This window comes from Salmo salar, chromosome 09 (genome assembly GCF_965601325.2).
Source record: "Salmo salar chromosome 09, fSalSal1, whole genome shotgun sequence".
Lineage (NCBI taxonomy): Eukaryota > Metazoa > Chordata > Actinopteri > Salmoniformes > Salmonidae > Salmo > Salmo salar.
Genome location: NC_138299.1, coordinates 161,468,232 through 161,494,374, shown reverse-complemented (window position 1 = coordinate 161,494,374; position 26,143 = coordinate 161,468,232). Strand labels below are relative to the sequence as shown.

The 26,143-nt window shown below is 53.3% G+C and overlaps 1 protein-coding gene across 16 annotated transcripts in view; it reads left to right on the top strand.

Annotated features, from left to right (window-relative positions):
* Window positions 1-274: 274 nt before the first annotated feature.
* aplp2 (amyloid beta precursor like protein 2) overlaps window positions 275-26,143 on the top strand; it is a 151,184-nt gene continuing 125,315 nt past the window's right edge. For all 16 annotated transcript variants that reach the window (XR_014378933.1, XM_082956529.1, XM_082956528.1 and 13 more), the window contains exon 1: window positions 275-527. Coding sequence is in view for 15 of the 16 variants with exons in the window: in XM_082956529.1 (XP_082812655.1) it covers window positions 456-527 (72 nt within the window). In the remaining variant the exon portion in view is untranslated. The remainder of the gene's footprint in view (window positions 528-26,143) is intronic.

The following is a 26,143-nucleotide window of genomic DNA, read 5'->3' as shown; positions in this document are numbered from 1 at the left end:
TATAACGTTAGACCGGGGGGGAAATCTGGAGAAAGAGAGGAGGCAGGACGAACACACCCTCCCTTCCACACTCTCTCTCTCTTTCCCTTTCTCCTCCCCCCTCTCTCTCTCTCTCTCTCTCTCTCTCTCTTTCCCTTTCTCCTCCCCCCTCTCTCTCTCTCTCTCTCTCCCTCCCCTCTCTCTCTCTCTCTCTTCCCTTTCTCCTCCCCCCCCTCTCTCTCTCTCCTCCCCTCTCTCTCTCTCTCTCTCTCCTCTCTCTCTCTCTCTCCTCCTCCCCCCTCTCTCTCATTAGTGTGCTACATTTCGCTGTCGATCTCTGGGCAAACAAGCGGCGCAGGACGAGCTTCGCTCATCAGAAGAGATTTATATATCATTCCGGGACATTTTTTTCGTCTCCTTGTTGATTTTTTTAGAGGACAATTTGACTGTGATATCGGCGTAGATCAGCTTGGAAGATGGTTCGAGTCTCCGCAATATCAGTCCTTATTTTGTGCATCGTAGTTCCAGGGTTGGCCGGTTATATTGAGGTAGGAATGTTAGTCCGAATCGGACACGCATTGTATTTGTTTTCCTGTTGTCTTTCTTGTTAACTTGGAATCACGGAGGGGTTTTTAATATCAAAGCTCACGGGACTACTGCGTACTCCCCTGTAACCCATACTGTCTATATGTTCAGTTACAGACTCTAGCCTCTTATGGCTTTGTAACATTCTGCATTTCTGCTACATTCTCCTACCTGTTTTTGTATTATTAGACTGATACATTGTTTTATTAGGCTGAAACATTAACATATCAGCTTTTCTTGTCGTTTGTCTTGTAAATAATTCGCACTGTGGCTATTCGACATGGACTGTCTGTTTTTAATTTAATTTATAGCAAGCTTGTTACAATGTACTGAATCAATCGTCCTTGTATCTCACGCCAGCGTGTCGTTTTAAAATCGTTTTGTGTATCGCCTACCGTGTGTTTAATTGTGGTAATGTGTACTAGTACTGTTAAAGCCAATTCATGCTTACTCTGGCAATGCTTGCTGGAGGCTCCGTACAGAGGGTGTGACGCAATTGCGGAGGCTTACAGAGGCCGAATCGAACTCCATACCGCATAGCTGTGCGCCTCCCAAATGTAACAATGTGGAGGGCTCAGTATCAGTGGCCTGTATTCACGAATGACAATGGGAGCCTAGCTTCCCCCCCAAAAATTGACCAAGGAAAAAAAACATACAAAAGAATGTAATATTTTGTCTCTCTGTGTTTTTATACATGTGCTTCAAATCCCAAGAGGCTTAATGTGTCTCGAATGCAAGGGAAGCCAGCGAACAAATGGCCTCCCTTGATTAAAAAAATAAATAGTAGTGAATAGTCCTGGCACACCAAAAAAAAAAAATATCAAGGGAAGCCAGTTGGAATTTGGCTTCAGACCTATCAAATCACAAGCCAAATGTCATTATTGACAGAAAATAACCTTTGTTGCATCTCGTTGTGTTGTTGCCCTCCGGCAGCTAGCTAGATAAAATCGTCCCTTTTTCCTAAGTTATCCATGGATGGAGGAGATTAGGTATTTGTACTTACTTAATTCTCCGTACAAGCCAATGATTTATAATGCAGATTCTGATCCAACCGTAAATGTATACATTGTGTCCCTGTCCTGAGAGGATGGAAGTTCAATATGTAACTAGATGTAGTATGCTAATGCTAACTAGCTGGCCTGGAAGTTAGGCTAGAGAACATTTTAGCCAGGTAGCATAGAACAACAACAAACTGTGTACAACACTTTTAGGCAACATGAAAGAGGAGGATGGCATTTCTCTAGAAGTAGGGTGAGTTAACATGTTTCTTTCTACTTGCACAGACACACACACACACACACAGCCATGTCATATTTAGCTTACGTTGATTGGACTAAATGTTTTTTTTTTTTTGCTACCTTAGTTGTCCTGTATTAGACGAAGCAGAGGTGATTTTTTTTAGATGTTGAACTGGTGCTATAACGAGGACCTCCTGTTTTCTTTGTGACTTGCGGTAAGTCTCCGTGGTTATAAATCATTAGTAGTCTGAAAATGTGGGAAACATTAACTTACTTAACCATGCTGTAGGTCATGTAACTGTTTTGTTATATTTGCTTTGTGGACTTCACCGGACAGATGTTGCTCTCTGGTTTTGTGATGAAACAAAGGTGTGGTTGAATTTATTCTGCCACTGTGTCTTCTTATTGTCTCTGTCTTTAGGTCTATATATCACGGTGTCAATGCATATTTACATTGTCATTTAGCAGACGCTCTTATCCAGAGCGACTTACAGTTGTGAATACATACATTTCATTTCATGCATTTTTTGTTGTGCTGGCCCCCCTTGGGAATCGAACCCACAACCCTGGCGTTGCAAACACCATGCTCTACCAACTGAGCCACAGGGAAGACAATCATATGAACCAACGGGTTACAGAGTAAACAACACAATTATCACAAGACGGGTTGTAATATAGCTTTTAATTATATCAGTTGGTTTCCCTGGTTGATTTTTTTTACCCACGCATTGCTACTGCTCTGTATAGCTCCGCATTGACGTGATTGGTAGGTGAGGGCGGGAAATCCTGTATAAACACAAACTCACTTCCTTGACAACTTCCTTCACAACAGCTCTGCTCCTGCTCCGTGACGGGAAGTATGAACGCTTTCTGCAGAGTCCGTAACAGAGTAAACGCAGTACGGCCACTGCAAATAACGGATTGACCATGCAGTGCCTTTTTTTTTTAAAGGAAATTTATGCTTGATCTGTGTTTTGGGGGTCAGTACGGAGAAGAAGAAAAATGTTTATGAAATGTATGCATTCACTACTGTAAGTCGCTCTGGATAAGAGCGTCTGCTAAAATGACTAAAATGTAAAAATGTAAATGTAAACAAAATGTGTTTGACAACAAACACGGAGAGAACTTTTGACGAAAGCCTATCAGAACAAGTTCACAAACAATAACATCTTTATGATACCTTGTGAAGGGATTTCAATGAGTTTTGAACTGTTGGAAAGTGACCTGGGAGGTATTGGGGATGGATGCGGTAATGTGGTCAATGGAAGGCAGACCGCGGGGGGGGGGAGAGGTAGAAGAAGGACGCCATATTGGATTCAACAAATCTGATCTAACAAAGTGGATATTTTTTTTTTTAAAATCTGTCATGATTGATGTTTTTGTAACAAGGCCCACAATGTGGTTACTAAAATCCGATATGGATATATTTGGCTGTTTTCTCTGCGTAACATTTTAGAAGTTGTCCCCTTTTTCCAGTTTAGAAAAAGTGAACGCTAAATGCTAACTCTTGTTCGTATACACGAGCACGGTCATTGGTGGTAGTCGAAGTAGTTTTGAAACAGTTGATTTGATGACGGTGACCTGAACATTTTTTTTATTGGAGTTGACATCCATACAGCGTTATATTCTGATTTTTAACCTCAACATAGTGTGGAATACATATAAAAACAGCCTAAATGCTAATTTTGCTGTGGTGGAAATGGGGAGATTTGGGATGGAGCTGCAGGTGGGAAAATTGTGATATTTTTTTTTTTTTTTTTTTACGAATTTATTTTTTACTTTATGCCATCTTGGCTGAGCTCCTATGTCAAGCACCGGGAAACGGACTCCAACATCTCAGAAAAAGGTGTTTTTCATTCAGCCAGTTGCTTGTAATGAGCTGGATGGCTATAGAGACTAGCCCGTTATCACTACGCGTGGTACGGTGTACACCAATTTTATAACCGCTCCCCCGACGCAAAAGAAGTATGAACTCTCTGACTTCTACGGAAGCCGCATCGCCGTAAACGCTGTACGTTCTCTGCAGATGTCGGATTGACCGTGCAGATCCTTCTTTGTTTTTACAATGTGGGTCGGAAGGAAAGGCTGCTGGGGAACGACGTTGTCAGAGCAGGAATTACAGCAGGGTAGACTAGAAGAGAGGAGGGGTTTGCTAGCTGTCGCAGCAGAGATGAAAGGAAAGGAGACTTTATAGACATGGTTTGTGCTTGGCAATGTGATCCGGAGGCTCCATACTGAGGGTGTGACGCAAATATGGAGGCTTACGGAGGCCAAATCGATCTCCTTCCGTTATCGCCTCACTTTTAACTTGGAGTGCTCCGTATATCTCTGCATTGACATGATTGGTTGACAGTTGGGTTTGGGGTGGTAGTGGTACATCTTGTATAAACACATAACTCTCCTTTGTTGACAACAGATTTGCTCCACCAAGCGCGAGAAGTATGATTACCCTGAGGACGCATCGCATGTAAACACTGTACGGCCAATGCAGATGCTAGGAAAATGACGTAAATGTAAATTGGCTTTAAGACACTGTAGAGCCGGCGAGAGTGCTATGGCTCAGAAAACGTACACTCAGTCCAGGGATAACTCTTGCGTTGTTCTCCGTAATGGCTGCTGTGGTAGTGTGGTGCCACTTGCGAGCTAGAATGAGGACGAAAATGTCAGTTTACTTAAACAAGCAGTCGTCGTCAATCTTCTCGGTGTAACAGTTGGGGGGGGGGGTGATGGGGACAGTTTGTACTACAATGTATTTGTCATTACCTGGATTGAGGTATGTTTTCCGAGCCATAGCTCGTGCTGGCTCCTCGGTGTCTGAAAATACACAGGAAAGACTGTCTGACCCTAGTGCAGCTGTATGCAGGCAGGCGGGTCCTATCTGCTGGGCTAAGCCAGGGTCAGAGTGGGACTGGCCTGGACACAACATGCTTCTAAAGTCTTCCTCTCAATAACAACACAATGATCATTCATTTGATCTCAGACCTCATCGACCTTCATGTGTTTACCATCATGTGTTTACCATCATGTGTTTACCATCATGTGTTTATCACAAGGAGAATAAAGAACTGACTGGTTTTGAGAGTCTGGTACGATATATTTGTTACAGGAAACTGCCAAATATAAAGGAACCACTTGAGTAAATGAAGGATTTTTTTTTAACCTTTATTTTAACTAGGCAAGTCAGTTAAGAACAAATTCTTATTATCAATGACAGTCAAGGAACAGTGGGTTAACTGCCTTGTTCAGGGGGCAGAACGACAGATTTTTACCTTGTCAACTCGGGGATTTGAACTTGCAACCTTTCAGTTACTAGTCTAACGCTCTAACCACTAGGCTACGCTGCCGCCACGGGGGGAAAAAAGTACATTGAAACCAGATGCATCAACACCGGTGTTGTTCCAGAGTAAATGGAAGTAATTAATATCCCATCATGTATAAAAATACTGGACAGGCCATTTATTTAGGCTACCGTGGCTGGCTGTGCCCCCATAGGATAACAACGCCCCCGTCCACAGGGTACGAGTCGTCACCGAATGGTTTGATGAGTATGAAAACGATGTAAACCCTATTCCATTGCCGTCTCAGTCACCAGATTTCAACACAATTGCACACTTGTGGGAGATTGTGGTGCGACGCCTGAGACAGCGTTTTTCACCACTGTCATCATCATCATCATCATCATCAAAAAGCCAAATAATGGAAATTCTAGTGGAACAATGGTGTCACATCCCTCCAATAAAATTCCAGAATCATGGTGGCTTAACGGCCTATTAAAACACTTTTTATTTTGGCAGTTACCTGTAAGACAAAACAATCCTTTTTTACAATGACATTAAGCCAATTCACTCTTGAAAGAAATCATGCTTTTATATTAGCCTACCTTTTTTTTGTTTTTCTGGAGTAGGTCTAGCTAGCCACAGACTGTACAGAATAGAAATCTACCTTTTTGTTTTTCTGGAGTAGGCCTAGCTAGCCACAGACTGTACAGAATAGGAATCTACCTTTTTGTTTTTCTGGAGTAGGTCTAGCTAGCCACAGACTGTGTGTGTGTGTGTGTGTGTGTAATGCTATTGTTCCTTACAGACAAAGGTGTGTGTGTGTGTGTGTGTGTGTGTTATATCAGTGTGCTATATCAGGCTTGGGTTATGATGACATAAAGATGTATTGAATTCTCAGAGCAAAGTAAACAAGCCAGGTGCTATACTGCTGACTGAGCCAGCTGTGTACAACATGCTGCTGGTGCTGCACTGGGAAGGATTTTGGTATCACAGGGCCAGGCTTTTGGTATCACAGGGCCAGGCTTTTGGTATCACAGGGCCAGGCTTTTGGGTATCACAGGGCCAGGCTTTTGGGTATCACAGGGCCAGGCTTTTGGGTATCACAGGGCCAGGCTTTTGGGTATCACAGGGCCAGGCTTTTGGGTATCACAGGGCCAGGCTTTTGGGTATCACAGGGCCAGGCTTTTGGGTATCACAGGGCCAGGCTTTTGGGTATCACAGGGCCAGGCTTTTGGGTATCACAGGGCCAGGCTTTTGGGTATCACAGGGCCAGGCTTTTGGGTATCACAGGGCCAGGCTTTTGGGTATCACAGGGCCAGGCTTTTGGGTATCACAGGGCCAGGCTTTTGGGTATCACAGGGCCAGGCTTTTGGGTATCACAGGGCCAGGCTTTTGGGTATCACAGGGCCAGGCTTTTGGGTATCACAGGGCCAGGCTTTTGGGTATCACAGGGCCAGGCTTTTGGGTATCACAGGGCCAGGCTTTGGAAGGATTTGGGTATCACAGGGCCAGGCTTGGGAAGGATTTGGGTATGACAGGGCCAGGCTTGGGTATGACAGGGCCAGGCTTGGTAAGGATTTGGGAATCACAGGGCCAGGCTTGGGTATCACAGGGCCAGGCTTGGGTATCACAGGGCCAGGCTTGGGTATCACAGGGCCAGGCTTGGGTATCACAGGGCCAGGCTTGGGAAGGATTTGGGTATCACAGGGCCAGGCTTGGGTATCACAGGGCCAGGCTTGGGAAGGATTTGGGTATCACAGGGCCAGGCTTTTGGTATCACAGGGCCAGGCTTTTGGGTATCACAGGGCCAGGCTTTTGGGTATCACAGGGCCAGGCTTTTGGGTATCACAGGGCCAGGCTTTTGGGTATCACAGGGCCAGGCTTTTGGGTATCACAGGGCCAGGCTTTTGGGTATCACAGGGCCAGGCTTTTGGGTATCACAGGGCCAGGCTTGGGAAGGATTTGGGTATCACAGGGCCAGGCTTGGGAAGGATTTGGGTATGACAGGGCCAGGCTTGGGAAGGATTTGGGTATCACAGGGCCAGGCTTGGGAAGGATTTGGGTATCACAGGGCCAGGCTTGGGAAGGATTTGGGAATCACAGGGCCAGGCTTGGGAAGGATTTGGGAATCACAGGGCCAGGCTTGGGAAGGATTTGGGAATCACAGGGCCAGGCTTGGGAAGGATTTGGGTATCACAGGGCCAGGCTTGGGTATCACAGGGCCAGGCTTGGGAAGGATTTGGGTATCACAGGGCCAGGCTTGGAAAGGATTTTGGTATCACAGGGCCAGGCTTGGAAAGGATTTTGGTATCACAGGGCCAGGCTTGGGAAGGATTTGGGTATCACAGGGCCAGGCTTGGGTATCACAGGGCCAGGCTTGGGTATCACAGGGCCAGGCTTGGGAAGGATTTGGGTATCACAGGGCCAGGCTTGGGAAGGCTTTGGGAATCACAGGGCCAGGCTTGGGTATCACAGGGCCAGGCTTGGGAAGGATTTGGGTATCACAGGGCCAGGCTTGGGTATCACAGGGCCAGGCTTGGTAAGGATTTGGGTATCACAGGGCTAGGCTTGGGTATCACAGGGCCAGGCTTGGTAAGGATTTGGGAATCACAGGGCCAGGCTTGGGAAGGATTTGGGAATCACAGGGCCAGGCTTGGGAAGGATTTGGGAATCACAGGGCCAGGCTTGGGAAGGATTTGGGAATCACAGGGCCAGGCTTGGGAAGGATTTGGGAATCACAGGGCCAGGCTTGGGAAGGATTTGGGTTTCACAAGGCCAGGCTTGGGAAGGATTTGGGTATCACAGGGCCAGGCTTGGGAAGGATTTGGGTATCACAGGGCCAGGCTTGGGTATCACAGGGCCAGGCTTGGGTATCACAGGGCCAGGCTTGGGTATCACAGGGCCAGGCTTGGGAAGGATTTGGGAATCACAGGGCCAGGCTTGGGAAGGATTTGGGTATCACAGGGCCAGGCTTGGGAAGGATTTGGGAATCACAGGGCCAGGCTTGGGAAGGATTTGGGTATCACAGGGCCAGGCTTGGGAATGATTTGGGTATCACAGGGCCAGGCTTGGGAAGGATTTGGGAATCACAGGGCCAGGCTTGGGTATCACAGGGCCAGGCTTGGGAAGGATTTGGGTATCACAGGGCCAGGCTTGGGAAGGATTTGGGAATCACAGGGCCAGGCTTGGGAAGGATTTGGGTATCACAGGGCCAGGCTTGGTAAGGATTTGGGAATCACAGGGCCAGGCTTGGGAAGGATTTGGGTATCACAGGGCCAGGCTTGGGAAGGATTTGGGAATCACAGGGCCAGGCTTGGGAAGGATTTGGGTATCACAGGGCCAGGCTTGGGAAGGATTTGGGTATCACAGGGCCAGGCTTGGGAAGGATTTGGGAATCACAGGGCCAGGCTTGGGAAGGATTTGGGTATCACAGGGCCAGGCTTGGTAAGGATTTGGGAATCACAGGGCCAGGCTTGGGAAGGATTTGGGTATCACAGGGCCAGGCTTGGGTATCACAGGGCCAGGCTTGGGAAGGATTTGGGTATCACAGGGCCAGGCTTGGGTTTCACAGGGCCAGGCTTGGGAAGGTTTTGGGTATCACAGGGCCAGGCTTGGGAAGGTTTTGGGTATCACAGGGCCAGGCTTGGGTGTCACAGGGCCAGGCTTGGGTATCACAGGGCCAGGCTTGGGTATCACAGGGCCAGGCTTGGGAAGGATTTGGGTATCACAGGGCCAGGCTTGGGAAGGATTTGGGTATCACAGGAGCAGGCTTGGGTATCACAGGAGCAGGCTTGGGTATCACAGGAGCAGGCTTGGGTATCACAGGGCCAGGCTTGGGTATCACAGGGCCAGGCTTGGGAAGGATTTGGGTATGACAGGGCCAGGCTTGGGAAGGATTTGGGTATCACAGGGCCAGGCTTGGGAAGGATTTGGGTATCACAGGGCCAGGCTTGGGAAGGATTTGGGAATCACAGGGCCAGGCTTGGGAAGGATTTGGGAATCACAGGGCCAGGCTTAGGAAGGATTTGGGAATCACAGGGCCAGGCTTGGGAAGGATTTGGGTATCACAGGGCCAGGCTTGGAAAGGATTTGGGTATCACAGGGCTAGGCTTGGGTATCACAGGGCCAGGCTTGGGAAGGATTTGGGTATCACAGGGCCAGGCTTGGGAAGGATTTGGGAATCACAGGGCCAGGCTTGGGAAGGATTTGGGTATCACAGGGCCAGGCTTGGGAATGATTTGGGTATCACAGGGCCAGGCTTGGGAAGGATTTGGGAATCACAGGGCCAGGCTTGGGTATCACAGGGCCAGGCTTGTGAAGGATTTGGGTATCACAAGGCCAGGCTTGGGAAGGATTTGGGTATCACAGGGCCAGGCTTGGGAAGGATTTGGGTATCACAGGGCCAGGCTTGGGAAGGATTTGGGTATCACAGGGCCAGGCTTGGGAAGGATTTGGGTATCACAGGGCCAGGCTTGGGAAGGATTTGGGTATCACAGGGCCAGGCTTGGGTATCACAGGGCCAGGCTTGGGAAGGATTTGGGTATCACAGGGCCAGGCTTGGGTATGACAGGGCCAGGCTTGGGAAGGATTTGGGTATCACAGGGCCAGGCTTGGGAAGGATTTGGGTATCACAGGGCCAGGCTTGGGAAGGATTTGGGAATCACAGGGCCAGGCTTGGGAAGGATTTGGGTATCACAGGGCCAGGCTTGGGAAGGATTTGGGAATCACAGGGCCAGGCTTGGGAAGGATTTGGGTATCACAGGGCCAGGCTTGGGTATCACAGGGCCAGGCTTGGGAAGGATTTGGGTATCACAGGGCCATGTTTGGGTATCACAGGGCCAGGCTTGGGAAGGATTTGGGAATCACAGGGCTAGGCTTAGGAAGGATTTGGGAATCACAGGGCCAGGCTTAGGAAGGATTTGGGAATCACAGGGCCAGGCTTGGGAAGGATTTGGGGAAGTGCGTCTCCTGGTACGGGTCGTGTAGGCTAGTAGCTGTGATCTGGGAGAGAATGCTTTCTCTGCTGTTTTCTTGAATCACAACCTCTCAATGCTTGCAGCAGCGGGGGCGAGTGGACTTCTATTGGGAATTATTGCTAATTATTTATTATTATTTAACCAGAAAATATATACTGCTGCACTCTGGGTAATAAGCCTATACATTTGAATGGTTATGAATGTATTTTCGTTTATCTTTTTTAAATGAACAAAAAGGCTGCTCAATATTTATTATTCTGTGCCTTGGGATGATTAGGGCTGATTTTTAATGGAATAGTGGTTGGTCGTATGGTTGAGGTAAACCTTGGTGGAATAACTTCCTGTGATCTTTTCGAGGGCCCTGCGTTGGACTAATCATTTATGTCGTTTTGGTGATAATCATAAGTCAAGTTTCCCTGCGTGGCTTTTTTGGAGGGAAACTGTGAAGTCAGCGGGATTAGTTTTCAGTCTTTTTATTCCAGAAAGTGAAACTGTGTGTCTGGTTTTGCTGTTTTTCATTACGTCACGTAGCCGTCCTCTAGGCTACGTCCTAAAATACATGTGTTCATATGGACAGAACATTAGATGTTCTAGCAGAGGCTACCGACTCTATGAAAATAAAACTCGTTCATGCGGAAATATTTGGATCTGGTGAAAAGGGAGACATTTTGGTAATTTCAAATTAAAACATACTCTTTCACATGACAATAAAAATGTAAACATTCAGAGTTTTTTTTTTAATTTTATTTTTAATATTTTCATTATTATATATATATATATATTTTTTTTGAGACACAAAGTGCAGATGAATTGTTTAGTGTCCCCCCCCCCCAAGCATCCATAATGATTAGGCTGGTTTCCCTGCTGGTCATTTCTCTGTACTTTCTTTATTCCTCTTTCACTTCCATTACTAGTCAGTCTGTTCCTCTTTTAGAAACACCATGACTCCTCCACTTCTGTTATTACGCTGTACATTCCAGATGTCACGCCACGGTGAGACAGTAGCGCCCTACGGGGGGGGGGGGGGGCCACGGTGAGACAGTAGCGCCCTACGGGGGGGGGGCCACGGTGAGACAGTAGCGCCCTACGGGGGGGGGGGGGGCCACGGTGAGACAGTAGCGCCCTACGGGGGGGGGGGGGGGGCCACGGTGAGACAGTAGCGCCCTACGGGGGGGGGGGGGGGGCCACGGTGAGACAGTAGCGCCCTACGGGGGGGGGGGCACGGTGAGACAGTAGCGCCCTACGGGGGGGGGCCACGGTGAGACAGTAGCGCCCTACGGGGGGGGGGCCACGGTGAGACAGTAGCGCCCTACGGGGGGGGGCCACGGTGAGACAGTAGCGCCCTACGGGGGGGGGGCCACGGTGAGACAGTAGCGCCCTACGGGGGGGGGGCCACGGTGAGACAGTAGCGCCCTACGGGGGGGGGGGGGGGCCACGGTGAGACAGTAGCGCCCTACGGGGGGGGGGGGGGGGGCCACGGTGAGACAGTAGCGCCCTACGGGGGGGGGGCCACGGTGAGACAGTAGCGCCCTACGGGGGGGGGGGGGGCACGGTGAGACAGTAGCGCCCTACGGGGGGGGCCACGGTGAGACAGTAGCGCCCTACGGGGGGGGGGCCACGGTGAGACAGTAGCGCCCTACGGGGGGGGGGGGGGCCACGGTGAGACAGTAGCGCCCTACGGGGGGGGCCACGGTGAGACAGTAGCGCCCTACGGGGGGGGGGGGGGGCACGGTGAGACAGTAGCGCCCTATGGGGGGGGGGGGCCACGGTGAGACAGTAGCGCCCTACGGGGGGGGGGGGGCACGGTGAGACAGTAGCGCCCTACGGGGGGGGGGGGCCACGGTGAGACAGTAGCGCCCTACGGGGGGGGGCCACGGTGAGACAGTAGCGCCCTACGGGGGGGGGGCCACGGTGAGACAGTAGCGCCCTACGGGGGGGGGCCACGGTGAGACAGTAGCGCCCTACGGGGGGGGGCCACGGTGAGACAGTAGCGCCCTACGGGGGGGGGGGGGGGCCACGGTGAGACAGTAGCGCCCTACGGGGGGGGGGGGGGGGGGCCACGGTGAGACAGTAGCGCCCTACGGGGGGGGGGCCACGGTGAGACAGTAGCGCCCTACGGGGGGGGGGGGGGCACGGTGAGACAGTAGCGCCCTACGGGGGGGGGCCACGGTGAGACAGTAGCGCCCTACGGGGGGGGGGGCCACGGTGAGACAGTAGCGCCCTACGGGGGGGGGGGGGGCCACGGTGAGACAGTAGCGCCCTACGGGGGGGGCCACGGTGAGACAGTAGCGCCCTACGGGGGGGGGGGGGGGCACGGTGAGACAGTAGCGCCCTATGGGGGGGGGGGGGCCACGGTGAGACAGTAGCGCCCTACGGGGGGGGGGGGGCACGGTGAGACAGTAGCGCCCTACGGGGGGGGGGGGGGCCACGGTGAGACAGTAGCGCCCTACGGGGGGGACGGTGAGACAGTAGCGCCCTACGGGGGGGGGGGGCCACGGTGAGACAGTAGCGCCCTACGGGGGGGGGGGGGGGGCCACGGTGAGACAGTAGCGCCCTATGGGGGGGGGGCCCACGGTGAGACAGTAGCGCCCTATTGGGGGGCCACGGTGAGACAGTAGCGCCCTATGGGGGGGGGGGCCACGGTGAGACAGTAGCGCCCTATGGGGGGGGGGGGCCACGGTGAGACAGTAGCGCCCTATGGGGGGGGGGGGGCCACGGTGAGACATTAGCGCCCTATGGGGGGGGGCCCACGGTGAGACAGTAGCGCCCTATGGGGGGCCACGGTGAGACAGTAGCGCCCTATGGGGGGGGGGGGCCACGGTGAGACAGTAGCGCCCTATGGGGGGCCACGGTGAGACAGTAGCGCCCTATGGGGGGGGGGGGCCACGGTGAGACAGTAGCGCCCTATGGGGGGGGGGGGGCCACGGTGAGACAGTAGCGCCCTATGGGGGGGGGGGGGCCACGGTGAGACAGTAGCGCCCTATGGGGGGGGGGGGCCACGGTGAGACAGTAGCGCCCTATGGGGGGGGGGGGGCCACGGTGAGACAGTAGCGCCCTATGGGGGGACACGGTGAGACAGTAGCGCCCTATGGGGGGCCACGGTGAGACAGTAGCGCCCTATGGGGGGGGCCACGGTGAGACAGTAGCGCCCTACGGGGGGGGAGGCCACGGTGAGACAGTAGCGCCCTACGGGAGGGGGGGGGGGGCCACGGTGAGACAGTAGCGCCCTACGGGGGGGGGGGGGGGGGGCCACGGTGAGACAGTAGCGCCCTATGGGGGGGGGACACGGTGAGACAGTAGCGCCCTACGGGGGGGGCCACGGTGAGACAGTAGCGCCCTATGGGGGGGGGCCACGGTGAGACAGTAGCGCCCTATGGGGGGGGGAGGCCACGGTGAGACAGTAGCGCCCTATGGGGGGGGGGCCACGGTGAGACAGTAGCGCCCTATGGGGGGGGGCCACGGTGAGACAGTAGCGCCCTATGGGGGGGGGGGGGCCACGGTGAGACAGTAGCGCCCTATGGGGGGGGGGGGCCACGGTGAGACAGTAGCGCCCTATGGGGGGGGGGGGGGCCACGGTGAGACAGTAGCGCCCTATGGGGGGGGGGCCCACGGTGAGACAGTAGCGCCCTACGGGGGGACGGTGAGACAGTAGCGCCCTATGGGGGGGGGGGGGCCACGGTGAGACAGTAGCGCCCTATGGGGGGGGGGCCCACGGTGAGACAGTAGCGCCCTATGGGGGGCCACGGTGAGACAGTAGCGCCCTATGGGGGGGGGGGGCCACGGTGAGACAGTAGCGCCCTATGGGGGGGGGCCCACGGTGAGACAGTAGCGCCCTATGGGGGGGGGGGGGGGCCACGGTGAGACAGTAGCGCCCTATGGGGGGGGGGCCCACGGTGAGACAGTAGCGCCCTATGGGGGGGGGGGGGCCACGGTGAGACAGTAGCGCCCTATGGGGGGACACGGTGAGACAGTAGCGCCCTATGGGGGGCCACGGTGAGACAGTAGCGCCCTATGGGGGGGGGCCACGGTGAGACAGTAGCGCCCTATGGGGGGGGAGGCCACGGTGAGACAGTAGCGCCCTACGGGGGGGGGGGCCACGGTGAGACAGTAGCGCCCTATGGGGGGGGGGGGGCCACGGTGAGACAGTAGCGCCCTACGGGAGGGGGGGGGGGGGCCACGGTGAGACAGTAGCGCCCTACGGGGGGGGGGGGGCACGGTGAGACAGTAGCGCCCTACGGGGGGGGGGGGGCCACGGTGAGACAGTAGCGCCCTACGGGGGGACGGTGAGACAGTAGCGCCCTACGGGGGGGGGGGGCCACGGTGAGACAGTAGCGCCCTACGGGGGGGGGGGGGGGCCACGGTGAGACAGTAGCGCCCTATGGGGGGGGGGCCCACGGTGAGACAGTAGCGCCCTATTGGGGGGCCACGGTGAGACAGTAGCGCCCTATGGGGGGGGGGGCCACGGTGAGACAGTAGCGCCCTATGGGGGGGGGGGGCCACGGTGAGACAGTAGCGCCCTATGGGGGGGGGGGGGCCACGGTGAGACATTAGCGCCCTATGGGGGGGGGCCCACGGTGAGACAGTAGCGCCCTATGGGGGGCCACGGTGAGACAGTAGCGCCCTATGGGGGGGGGGGCCACGGTGAGACAGTAGCGCCCTATGGGGGGCCACGGTGAGACAGTAGCGCCCTATGGGGGGACACGGTGAGACAGTAGCGCCCTATGGGGGGGGGGGGGCCACGGTGAGACAGTAGCGCCCTATGGGGGGGGGGGGGGCCACGGTGAGACAGTAGCGCCCTATGGGGGGGGGGGGCCACGGTGAGACAGTAGCGCCCTATGGGGGGGGGGGGGCCACGGTGAGACAGTAGCGCCCTATGGGGGGGGGGGGGCCACGGTGAGACAGTAGCGCCCTATGGGGGGACACGGTGAGACAGTAGCGCCCTATGGGGGGGCCACGGTGAGACAGTAGCGCCCTATGGGGGGGGCCACGGTGAGACAGTAGCGCCCTACGGGGGGGGAGGCCACGGTGAGACAGTAGCGCCCTACGGGAGGGGGGGGGGGGCCACGGTGAGACAGTAGCGCCCTACGGGGGGGGGGGGGGGGGGCCACGGTGAGACAGTAGCGCCCTATGGGGGGGGGACACGGTGAGACAGTAGCGCCCTACGGGGGGGGCCACGGTGAGACAGTAGCGCCCTATGGGGGGGGCCACGGTGAGACAGTAGCGCCCTATGGGGGGGGGGGGCCACGGTGAGACAGTAGCGCCCTATGGGGGGGGGGGCCACGGTGAGACAGTAGCGCCCTATGGGGGGGGGCCACGGTGAGACAGTAGCGCCCTATGGGGGGGGGGGGCCACGGTGAGACAGTAGCGCCCTATGGGGGGGGGGGGCCACGGTGAGACAGTAGCGCCCTATGGGGGGGGGGGGGGCCACGGTGAGACAGTAGCGCCCTATGGGGGGGGGCCACGGTGAGACAGTAGCGCCCTACGGGGGGACGGTGAGACAGTAGCGCCCTATGGGGGGGGGGGGGCCACGGTGAGACAGTAGCGCCCTATGGGGGGGGGGCCCACGGTGAGACAGTAGCGCCCTATGGGGGGCCACGGTGAGACAGTAGCGCCCTATGGGGGGGGGGGGCCACGGTGAGACAGTAGCGCCCTATGGGGGGGGGCCCACGGTGAGACAGTAGCGCCCTATGGGGGGGGGGGGGGCCACGGTGAGACAGTAGCGCCCTATGGGGGGGGGGCCCACGGTGAGACAGTAGCGCCCTATGGGGGGGGGGGGGGCCACGGTGAGACAGTAGCGCCCTATGGGGGGACACGGTGAGACAGTAGCGCCCTATGGGGGGCCACGGTGAGACAGTAGCGCCCTATGGGGGGGGGCCACGGTGAGACAGTAGCGCCCTATGGGGGGGGGAGGCCACGGTGAGACAGTAGCGCCCTACGGGGGGGGGGGCCACGGTGAGACAGTAGCGCCCTATGGGGGGGGGGGGCCACGGTGAGACAGTAGCGCCCTACGGGAGGGGGGGGGGGGGGGGGCCACGGTGAGACAGTAGCGCCCTACGGGGGGGGGGGCCACGGTGAGACAGTAGCGCCCTACGGGGGGGGGGGCCACGGTGAGACAGTAGCGCCCTATGGGGGGGGGGCCACGGTGAGACAGTAGCGCCCTATGGGGGGGGGGGGGCCACGGTGAGACAGTAGCGCCCTATGGGGGGGGGCCACGGTGAGACAGTAGCGCCCTATGGGGGGGGGGGCCACGGTGAGACAGTAGCGCCCTATGGGGGGGGGGGGGCACGGTGAGACAGTAGCGCCCTATGGGGGGGGGGGGGGGCCACGGTGAGACAGTAGCGCCCTACGGGGGGGGGACCACGGTGAGACAGTAGCGCCCTACGGGGGGGGGGGGGGGGGCCACGGGTGAGACAGTAGCGCCCTATAGAGTGTAGGATACCATTTGAGATGCTGTTGTTTTCGGTCCTGGAATAAGACATGAATGCAGCTGTAGCTCAGTCCTGCAGGAGGTCAGCCATTTTATAAATCTGCTTCTACGTTTATCAGGAGAGTTGCATCGCGTGTTTTGGCATTTGCTGATAGCGCTCACATTGGATTAATGCAACGCAGAATAGCTGACGTTTTTTAAATGTTTTATCCCGTTCAGTGCACGGCTCTGTGAGGGGACTCGCCCCTCTGGCTCTGAGGGGGGGGGGGGGGGGCGGTCGCCCCTCTGGCTCTGAGGGGGGGGGGGGGGGGGGGGGCGGTCGCCCCTCTGGCTCTGTGAGGGGGGGGGTCGCCCCTCTGGCTCTGTGAGGGGGGGCGGTCGCCCCTCTGGCTCTGTGAGGGGGGGGGGTCGCCCCTCTGGCTCTGTGAGGGGGGGCGGTCGCCCCTCTGGCTCTGTGAGGGGACAATGGGAGCCACAGTCACAACTGCAGTGAAGTGTAAATAACTCTGATTCATTTTACATTTTAGTCATTTAGCAGACGCTCTTATCCAGAGCCACTTACAGTAGTGAATTCATACATTTCATTCATTTTATATGTTATTTTATTTTTTTGTACTGGCCCCCCCGTGGGAATCGAACCCACAACCCTGGCATTGCAAACACCATTGCTCTACCAACTGAGCCACAGGGAAGACTAGGCCTAGGCTGATAAAGGCCTAGGCTGATACAGGCCTAGGCTGATACAGGCCTAGGCTGATACAGGCCTAGGCTGATACAGGCTAGGCTGATGCAGTAGGAGACATTTATCTCTATAGTTGAAGCACAACACAAGTAGCATGTTTTTGTACTTTACAAATCAAATGTTATATTTGTATATGCACAGGTTAAATCGTAGTGCACACAGTACAATGTTTACTTGCAAGCTATTTTTAAATAGCAGGTTGCTATCCTGTCAATAGGCCTGTAGTAACCTGCATGTGTTGACATTACTGTCTTAGCTTCAGGCTTCTAGTTCGACATCCTTCATGGTGTTTGGATAAAGAGTTCATTATAAATCCCAGTCATTCAAATCAAATCACATTTTTTTATTTGTTATGTGCCGACTACAACAGGTGTAGTAGACCTTACAGTGAAATGCTGAATACAACAGGTGTAGTAGACCTCACAGTGAAATGCTGAATACAACAGGTGTAGTAGACCTTACAGTGAAATGCTGAATACAACAGGTGTAGTAGACCTCACAGTGAAATGCTGAATACAACAGGTGTAGGTAGACCTTACAGTGAAATGCTGAATACAACAGGTGTAGACCTCACAGTGAAATGCTGAATACAACAGGTGTAGTAGACCTTACAGTGAAATGCTGAATACAACAGGTGTAGTAAACCTTACAGTGAAATGCTGAATACAACAGGTGTAGTAGACCTTACAGTGAAATGCTGAATACAACAGGTGTAGTAGACCTTACAGTGAAATGCTGAATACAACAGGTGTAGTAAACCTTACAGTGAAATGCTGAATACAACAGGTGTAGTAGACCTTACAGTGAAATGCTGAATACAACAGGTGTAGTAGACCTCACAGTGAAATGCTGAATACAACAGGTGTGGTAGACCTCACAGTGAAATGCTGAATACAACAGGTGTAGTAGACCTCACAGTGAAATGCTTACTTACAAGCCCTTAATCAACAAATAAGTGTTAAAGTATTTACTAAATTAAGCCGAAGAAAAATAAATAACATTTAATTAAAGAGCAACAATAAAATAAGTTGTGAGGCTATATACAGGGTATTACGGTACCGAGTCAATGTGGAGGCTATATACAGGGTATTACGGTACCGAGTCAATGTGGAGGCTATATACAGGGTATTACGGTACAATGTGGAGGCTATATACAGGGTATTACGGTACAATGTGGAGGCTATATACAGGGTATTACGGTACAATGTGGAGGCTATATACAGGGTATTACGGTACAATGTGGAGGCTATATACAGGGTATTACGGTACAATGTGGAGGCTATATACAGGGTGTTACGGTACAATGTGGAGGCTATATACAGGGTGTTACGGTACAATGTGGAGGCTATATACAGGGGGTACCGGTACAGAGTCAATGTGGAGGCTATATACAGGGGGGTACCGGTACAGAGTCAATGTGGAGGCTATATACAGGGGGGTACCGGTACAGAGTCAATGTGGAGGCTATATACAGGGGGGTACCGGTACAGAGTCAATGTGGAGGCTATATACAGGGGGGTACCGGTACAGAGTCAATGTGGAGGCTATATACAGGGGGGTACCGGTACAGAGTCAATGTGGAGGCTATATACAGGGGGGGTACCGGTACAGAGTCAATGTGGAGGCTATATACAGGGGGGTACCGGTACAGAGTCAATGTGGAGGCTATATACAGGGGGGTACCGGTACAGAGTCAATGTGGAGGCTATATACAGGGGGGTACCGGTACAGAGTCAATGTGGAGGCTATATACAGGGGGTACCGGTACAGAGTCAATGTGGAGGCTATATACAGGGGGTACCGGTACCGAGTCAATGTGGAGGCTATATACAGGGGGTACCGGTACAGAGTCAATGTGGAGGCTATATACAGGGGGGTACCGGTACAGAGTCAATGTGGAGGCTATATACAGGGGGTACCGGTACCGAGTCAATGTGGAGGCTATATACAGGGGGTACCGGTACAGAGTCAATGTGGAGGCTATATACAGGGGGTACCGGTACAGAGTCAATTTGGAGGCTATATACAGGGTATTACGGTACAGAGTCAATTTGGAGGCTATATACAGGGTATTACGGTACAGAGTCAATTTGGAGGCTATATACAGGGGGTACCGGTACAGAGTCAATGTGGAGGCTATATACAGGGGGTACCGGTTAGTTGAAGTAAAGTGACTCCATAGATAATAAACAGAGTAGCAGCAACGTAAAAATGGGGTAGGTGGGGGGGGGGGGGGGGGGGACAATGCAAATAGTCTGAGTAGCCATTTGATTAGATGTTCAGGAGGATTATGGTTTGGGGGTAGAAGCTGTTAAGGAGCCTCTTGGACCTAGACTTGGTGCTCCAGCACCGCTTCTGTGCGGTAGCAGAGAGAACAGTCTATGTCTAGGGTGGCTGGAATCTTTGGCAATTTTTAGGGTCTTCCTCTGACACCGCCTAGTATAGAGGTGCTGGATGGCAGGAAGCTTGGCCCCAGTGATGTACTGGGCCGTACGCACTACCCTCTGTAGCGCCTTGCGGTCGGAGGCCGAGCTGTTGCCATACCAGGCGGTGATGCAACCAGTCAGGATGCTCTCGATGGTGCAGCTGTAGAACTTTTTGAGAATCTGGGGACCCATGCCAAATCTTTTCAGTCTCCCGAGGTTAGGTTCGGTTTTGTTGTGCCCTCAACTGTCTTGGTGTGTTTGGACCATGATAGTTCGTTGATGATGTGGACACCAAGGAGCTCTCAACCTGCTCCACTACAGCCCCGTCGATGAGAATGGGGGTGTTCTCGGGCCTCCTTTTCCTGTGGTCCACAATCATCTCCTTTGTCTTGATCACGTTGAGGGAGAGGTTGTTGTCCTGGTACCACACTGCCAGGTCTCTGACCTCCTCCCTATAGGCTGTCTCATCGTTGTCGGTGATCAGGCCTACCACTGTTGTGTCGTCTGCAAACTTAATGATGGTGTTGGAGTCGTGCCTGGCCATGCAGTCATGGGTGAACAGGGAGTACAGGAGGGGGCTGAGCACACACCCCTGAGGAGCCCCCGTGTTGAGGATCAGCGTGGAGGATGTTTTGTTGCCTACCCTCACCACCTGGGGGCGGCCCGTCAGGAAGTCAAGGATCCAGTTGCAGAGGGAGGTGTTTAGTCCCAGGGTCCTTAGCTTAGTGTTGAGCTTTGAGGGCACTATGGTGTTGAACGCTGAGCTGTAGTCAATGAATTCTCTCTGCTACCACACGGCAAGCGGTACCGGAGCACCAAGTCTAGGTCCAAGAGGCTTCTAAACAGCTTCTACCCCCAAGACATAAGACTCCTGAACATCTAGGCAAATGGCTACCCAGACTATTCACATTGCCCCCCCCTCCACACCACTGCTACTCTCTGTTGTCATCTATGCATAGTCACTTTAATAACTCTACCTACATGTACATACTACCTCAACTAACCGGTGCCCCCGCACATTGACTCTGTACCGGTACCCCCTGTATATAGCCTCCACATTGACTCTGTACCGGTACCCACTCTATATAGCCTCCACATTGACTCTGTACCGGTACCCCCTGTATATAGCCTCCACATTGACTCTGTACCGTAATACCCTGTATATAGCCTCCACATTGACTCTGTACCGTAATACCCTGTATATAGCCTCCACATTGACTCTGTACCAGTACCCCCTGTATATAGCCTCCACATTGACTCTGTACCGTAACATCCTGTATATAGCCTCCACATTGACTCTGTACCGTAATACCCTGTATATAGCCTCCACATTGACTCTGTACCGGTACCCCCTGTATATAGCCTCCACATTGACTCTGTACCGTAATACCCTGTATATAGCCTCCACATTGACTCTGTACCAGTATCCTGTATATAGCCTCCACATTGACTCTGTACCGTACCTGTACCCGTCCTGTATATAGCCTCCACATTGACTCTGTACCGGTACCCCCTGTATATATTGTTATTTTTTACTGCTGCTCTTTAATTACTTGTTACTTTTATCTCTTATCTGTATTTTTTTTAAACTGTGCTGTTGGTTAAGGGCTTGTAAGTAAGCATTTCACTGTAAGGTCTACACCTGTTGTATTCGGCGCATGTGACTAATGAAATTTGATTTGAATAGCGTTGTGTTCTTTTTGTCCAGGTGGGAAAGGTCAGTGTGGAGTGCAATAGAGATTGCATCATCTGTGGATCTGTTGGGGCGGTATGCAAATTCTAGTGGCCCTTGTGTTTCTGGGATAATAGTGTTGAGCCATGACCAGCCATTTCATGGCTACAGATGTGAGTGCTACGGGTCGGTAGTCATTTAGGCAGGTTACCTTTGTGTTCTTGGGCACAGGGACTATGGTGGTCTGCTTAAAACATGTTGGTATTACAGACTCGGACAGGGACAGGTTGAAAAATGTCAGTGAAGAAACTTGCCAGTTGGTCAGCGCATGCTCGCAGTACACGTCCTGGTAATCCGTCTGGCCCTGCGGCCTTGTGAATGTTGACCTGTTTAAAGGTCTTACTCACATCGGCTGCGGAGATCGCGATCACACAATTGTCTGGGACAGCTCGAAGCGAGCATAGAAGTAGTTTAGCTCATCTGGTAGGCTTGTGTCACTGGGCAGCTCGCGGCTGGGTTTCCCTTTGTAGTCTGTAATGGTTTGCAAGCCCTGCCACATCTGACGAGCATCGGCGCCGGTGTATTACGATTCAGTCTTAGTCCTGTATTGAAGCTTTGCCTGTTTGATGGTTCATTGGAGGGCATAGCGGGATTTTTTTAATAAGCGTCCGGGTTAGAGTCCCGCTCCTTGAAAGCGGCAGCTCTACCCTTTAGCTCAGTGCAGCTGTTGCCTGTAATCTATGGCTTCTGGTTGGGGTATGTACGTACGGTCACTGTGGGGACGGCTTCATCAAAAAGTGCATCGACGACGTCATTGACTGAGGTGGTATATGCCATCGGAAGAATCCCGGAACATATTCCAGTCTGTGATAGCAAAACAGTCCTGTAGTTTAGCATCTGCGTCATCTTACCACTTCCCTATTGAGCGAGTCACTGGTGCTTCCTGCTTTAGTTTTTTGCTTGTAAGCAGGAATCCGGAGGATAGAATTATGGTCAGATTTGCCAAATGGAGGGCGAGGGAGAGCTTTGTACTTGTCTCTGTGTGGACTAAAGAATGTCAAGAGTCCCCCCCCCCTCCCTCCTTGTAGTACATGTAACACGCTGGTAGAAATTAGGTTAAACAGATTTGTTTCCCTGCGTTTAAGTCCCCAGTCACTAGGAGTGCCGCTTCTGGATGAGCATTTTCTTGTTTGCTATTGGCCCTCGTTGAGCGCAGTCTTAGATTAGAACACTCACTAACTCATTAAGAATCTGTCCTGAGGCTGGGGAGGTTCCTGATTGGATCTGTGGTGCTGGGGAGGTTCCTGATTGGATCTGTGGTGCTGGGGAGGTTCCTGATTGGATCTGTGGTGCTGGGGAGGTTCCTGATTGGATCTGTGGTGCGGAGGCAGGGGTTGCTTTCCACAGACGCACATACTTCCACACACCTCGCTAGTGCAAACATGCATCAGAACAGTAACTGAGTCACCACTCTAGGAGACATGGAAGGGTGTGTCACAGCACACAGGACCGACTGATACTGTATGGTAACAGGTTCTAACTAACCAAACTGTTCAGAGAGAGGTGTGGTGTCTGTCTGTCTGTCTGCAGTTCAGCTCATCACAAATGTTGTCTCTTCTCAGTAAGAGGAGGCAATGGGGTGAGGAATGAGAGTTTGAGTTGATGCGCTCTTGACTAGACTGTATGTTCCCTAGGCCTCCTCCTAGGCCACCTTGAGATTCACAACAAGAAGCTCCCTCCCCACTGGAACAAATAGGGCAATCGCTTCCCACCTGTCTTTCAGGCCCAATACAGGAACACTATAATGTTCTGTTGACCCGTCAGGCCCGCTATAATGTTCTGTTGCCCCGTTAGGCCCGCTATAATGTTCTGTTGCCCCGTCAGGCCCGCTATAATGTTCTGTTGCCCCGTCAGGCCCACTATAATGTTCTGTTGCCCCGTCAGGCCCACTATAATGTTCTGTTGCCCCGTCAGGCCCACTATAATGTTCTGTGCTATAATAGTCCGGAGGCTCAGTGGCTGTGAAAGGATCCTAACTATAGCAGGATTGGTTGGTCCTAATTTAACAGTAGCTGGATTGTTGGTGTGGGAATTCCTTTGTTGGTTTGAGGCGCTCAGGAATGTTCTTCCTCCCTGCAGGGTATAATTACACTGAGATCATGTCCTCTGTAAGTCTGCCTCATCCTGGTGTTTAGAGGTGGGGACTGTTTGTTATTGGAACTGGTATTACACATTGTAAGACTGGTGTAGCAAAATGAGGTAGAAATGGTTTTACTATCCTTCCCCTCTAACTGCACAAAACTAAATCCCCGTCGTTAACCCCCATCTCTCTTTCTCTCTCTCTCTCCCCCACCTCGCCTGTCTCTCCCCCACCTCGCCTGTCTCTCCCCCCCCCCCCCCCAGTCCCACCTCTCTAACACAGTCTGACTGTGGTGTCTGTCTGTAAGCAGCGATGTGCTCAGATCCTCTCTCACTCTTTACATAAACTATAGAAGGCTTGGCAGATCAATGAGTCATCAGCTCTGCTCTGGTCTGCACCGTACCCCTCTGCTCCGCTCCGTACCTCTCTGGTCTGCTCCGTCTGGTCCGCTCCGTACCCCTCTGGTCTGCTCCGTACCCCTCTGGTCTGCTCCGTACCTCTCTGGTCTGCTCCGTACCCCTCTGGTCTGCTCCGTACCCCTCTGGTCTGCTCCGTACCCCTCTGGTCTGCTCCGTACCCCTCTGGTCTGCTCCGTACCCCTCTGGTCTGCTCCGTACCCCTCTGGTCTGCTCCGTACCCCTCTGGTCTGCTCCGTACCCCTCTGGTCTGCTCCGTACCTCTCTGGTCTGCACCGTACCCCTCTGGTCCGCTCCGCTCCGTACCCCTCTGGTCCGCTCCGCTCCGTACCCCTCTGGTCTGCACCGTACCCCTCTGGTCTGCACCGTACCCCTCTGGTCTGCACCGTACCCCTCTGGTCTGCTCCGTGCCTCTCTGGTCTGCTCCGTTCTGGCTCCATTAAGTCAGTCCGGCTCTCTGATTGATCTCTCTCTCTCCGAGTGCTGCTGCTGCACCAGAACTGAGAATAGATGCAGAGAAGAAGAATCAGAGATCTCTTTAAAGTGTGTGCTGTGCGCTGCAGGGCGTTGGTTATTGCTTTCCCTCCCTGTATTTACAGGCTTCACTGCACCAGCTAATATAGGAGAAACGCATCATGACTGGGTCAGGGCTGTTATCCCTTTTGATTGAACTAATCCATCTGGCCTCTCCTGGTTGAACCCATCCTTTACTGTTCTATCCATCTGGCCTCTCCTGGTTGAACCCATCCTTTACTGTTCTATCCATCTGGCCTCTCCTGGTTGAACCCATCCTTTACTGTTCTATCCATCTGGCCTCTCCTGGTTGAACCCATCCTTTACTGTTCCATCCATCTGGCCTCTCCTGGTTGAACCCATCCTTTACTGTTCCATCCATCTGGCCTCTCCTGGTTGAACCCATCCTTTACTGTTCTATCCATCTGGCCTCTCCTGGTTGAACCCATCCTTTACTGTTCCATCCATCTGGCCTCTCCTGGTTGAACCCCTCCTTTACTGTTCTATCCATCTGGCCTCTCCTGGTTGAACCCATCCTTTACTGTTCTATCCATCTGGCCTCTCCTGGTTGAACCCATCATTTACTGTTCTATCCATCTGGCCTCTCCTGGTTGAACCCATCCTTTACTGTTCTATCCATCTGGCCTCTCCTGGTTGAACCCATCCTTTACTGTTCTATCCATCTGGCCTCTCCTGGTTGAACCCATCCTTTACTGTTCTATCCATCTGGCCTCTCCTGGTTGAACCCATCCTTTACTGTTCCATCCATCTGGCCTCTCCTGGTTGAACCCATCCTTTACTGTTCCATCCATCTGGCCTCTCCTGGTTGAACCCATCCTTTACTGTTCTATCCATCTGGCCTCTCCTGGTTGAACCCATCCTTTACTGTTCTATCCATCTGGCCTCTCCTGGTTGAACCCATCCTTTACTGTTCCATCCATCTGGCCTCTCCTGGTTGAACCCATCCTTTACTGTTCCATCCATCTGGCCTCTCCTGGTTGAACCCATCCTTTACTGTTCCATCCATCTGGCCTCTCCTGGTTGAACCCATCCTTTACTGTTCTATCCATCTGGCCTCTCCTGGTTGAACCCATCCTTTACTGTTCTATCCATCTGGCCTCTCCTGGTTGAACCCATCCTTTACTGTTCTATCCATCTGGCCTCTCCTGGTTGAACCCATCCTTTACTGTTCTATCCATCTGGCCTCTCCTGGTTGAACCCATCCTTTACTGTTCTATCCATCTGGCCTCTCCTGGTTGAACCCATCCTTTACTGTTCTATCCATCTGGCCTCTCCTGGTTGAACCCATCCTTTACTGTTCTATCCATCTGGCCTCTCCTGGTTGAACCCATCCTTTACTGTTCCATCCATCTGGCCTCTCCTGGTTGAACCCATCCTTTACTGTTCTATCCATCTGGCCTCTCCTGGTTGAACCCATCCTTTACTGTTCTATCCATCTGGCCTCTCCTGGTTGAACCCATCCTTTACTGTTCTATCCATCTGGCCTCTCCTGGTTGAACCCATCCTTTACTGTTCTATCCATCTGGCCTCTCCTGGTTGAACCCATCCTTTACTGTTCTATCCATCTGGCCTCTCCTGGTTGAACCCATCCTTTACTGTTCTATCCATCTGGCCTCTCCTGGTTGAACCCATCCTTTACTGTTCTATCCATCTGGCCTCTCCTGGTTGAACCCATCCTTTACTGTTCTATCCATCTGGCCTCTCCTGGTTGAACCCATCCTTTACTGTTC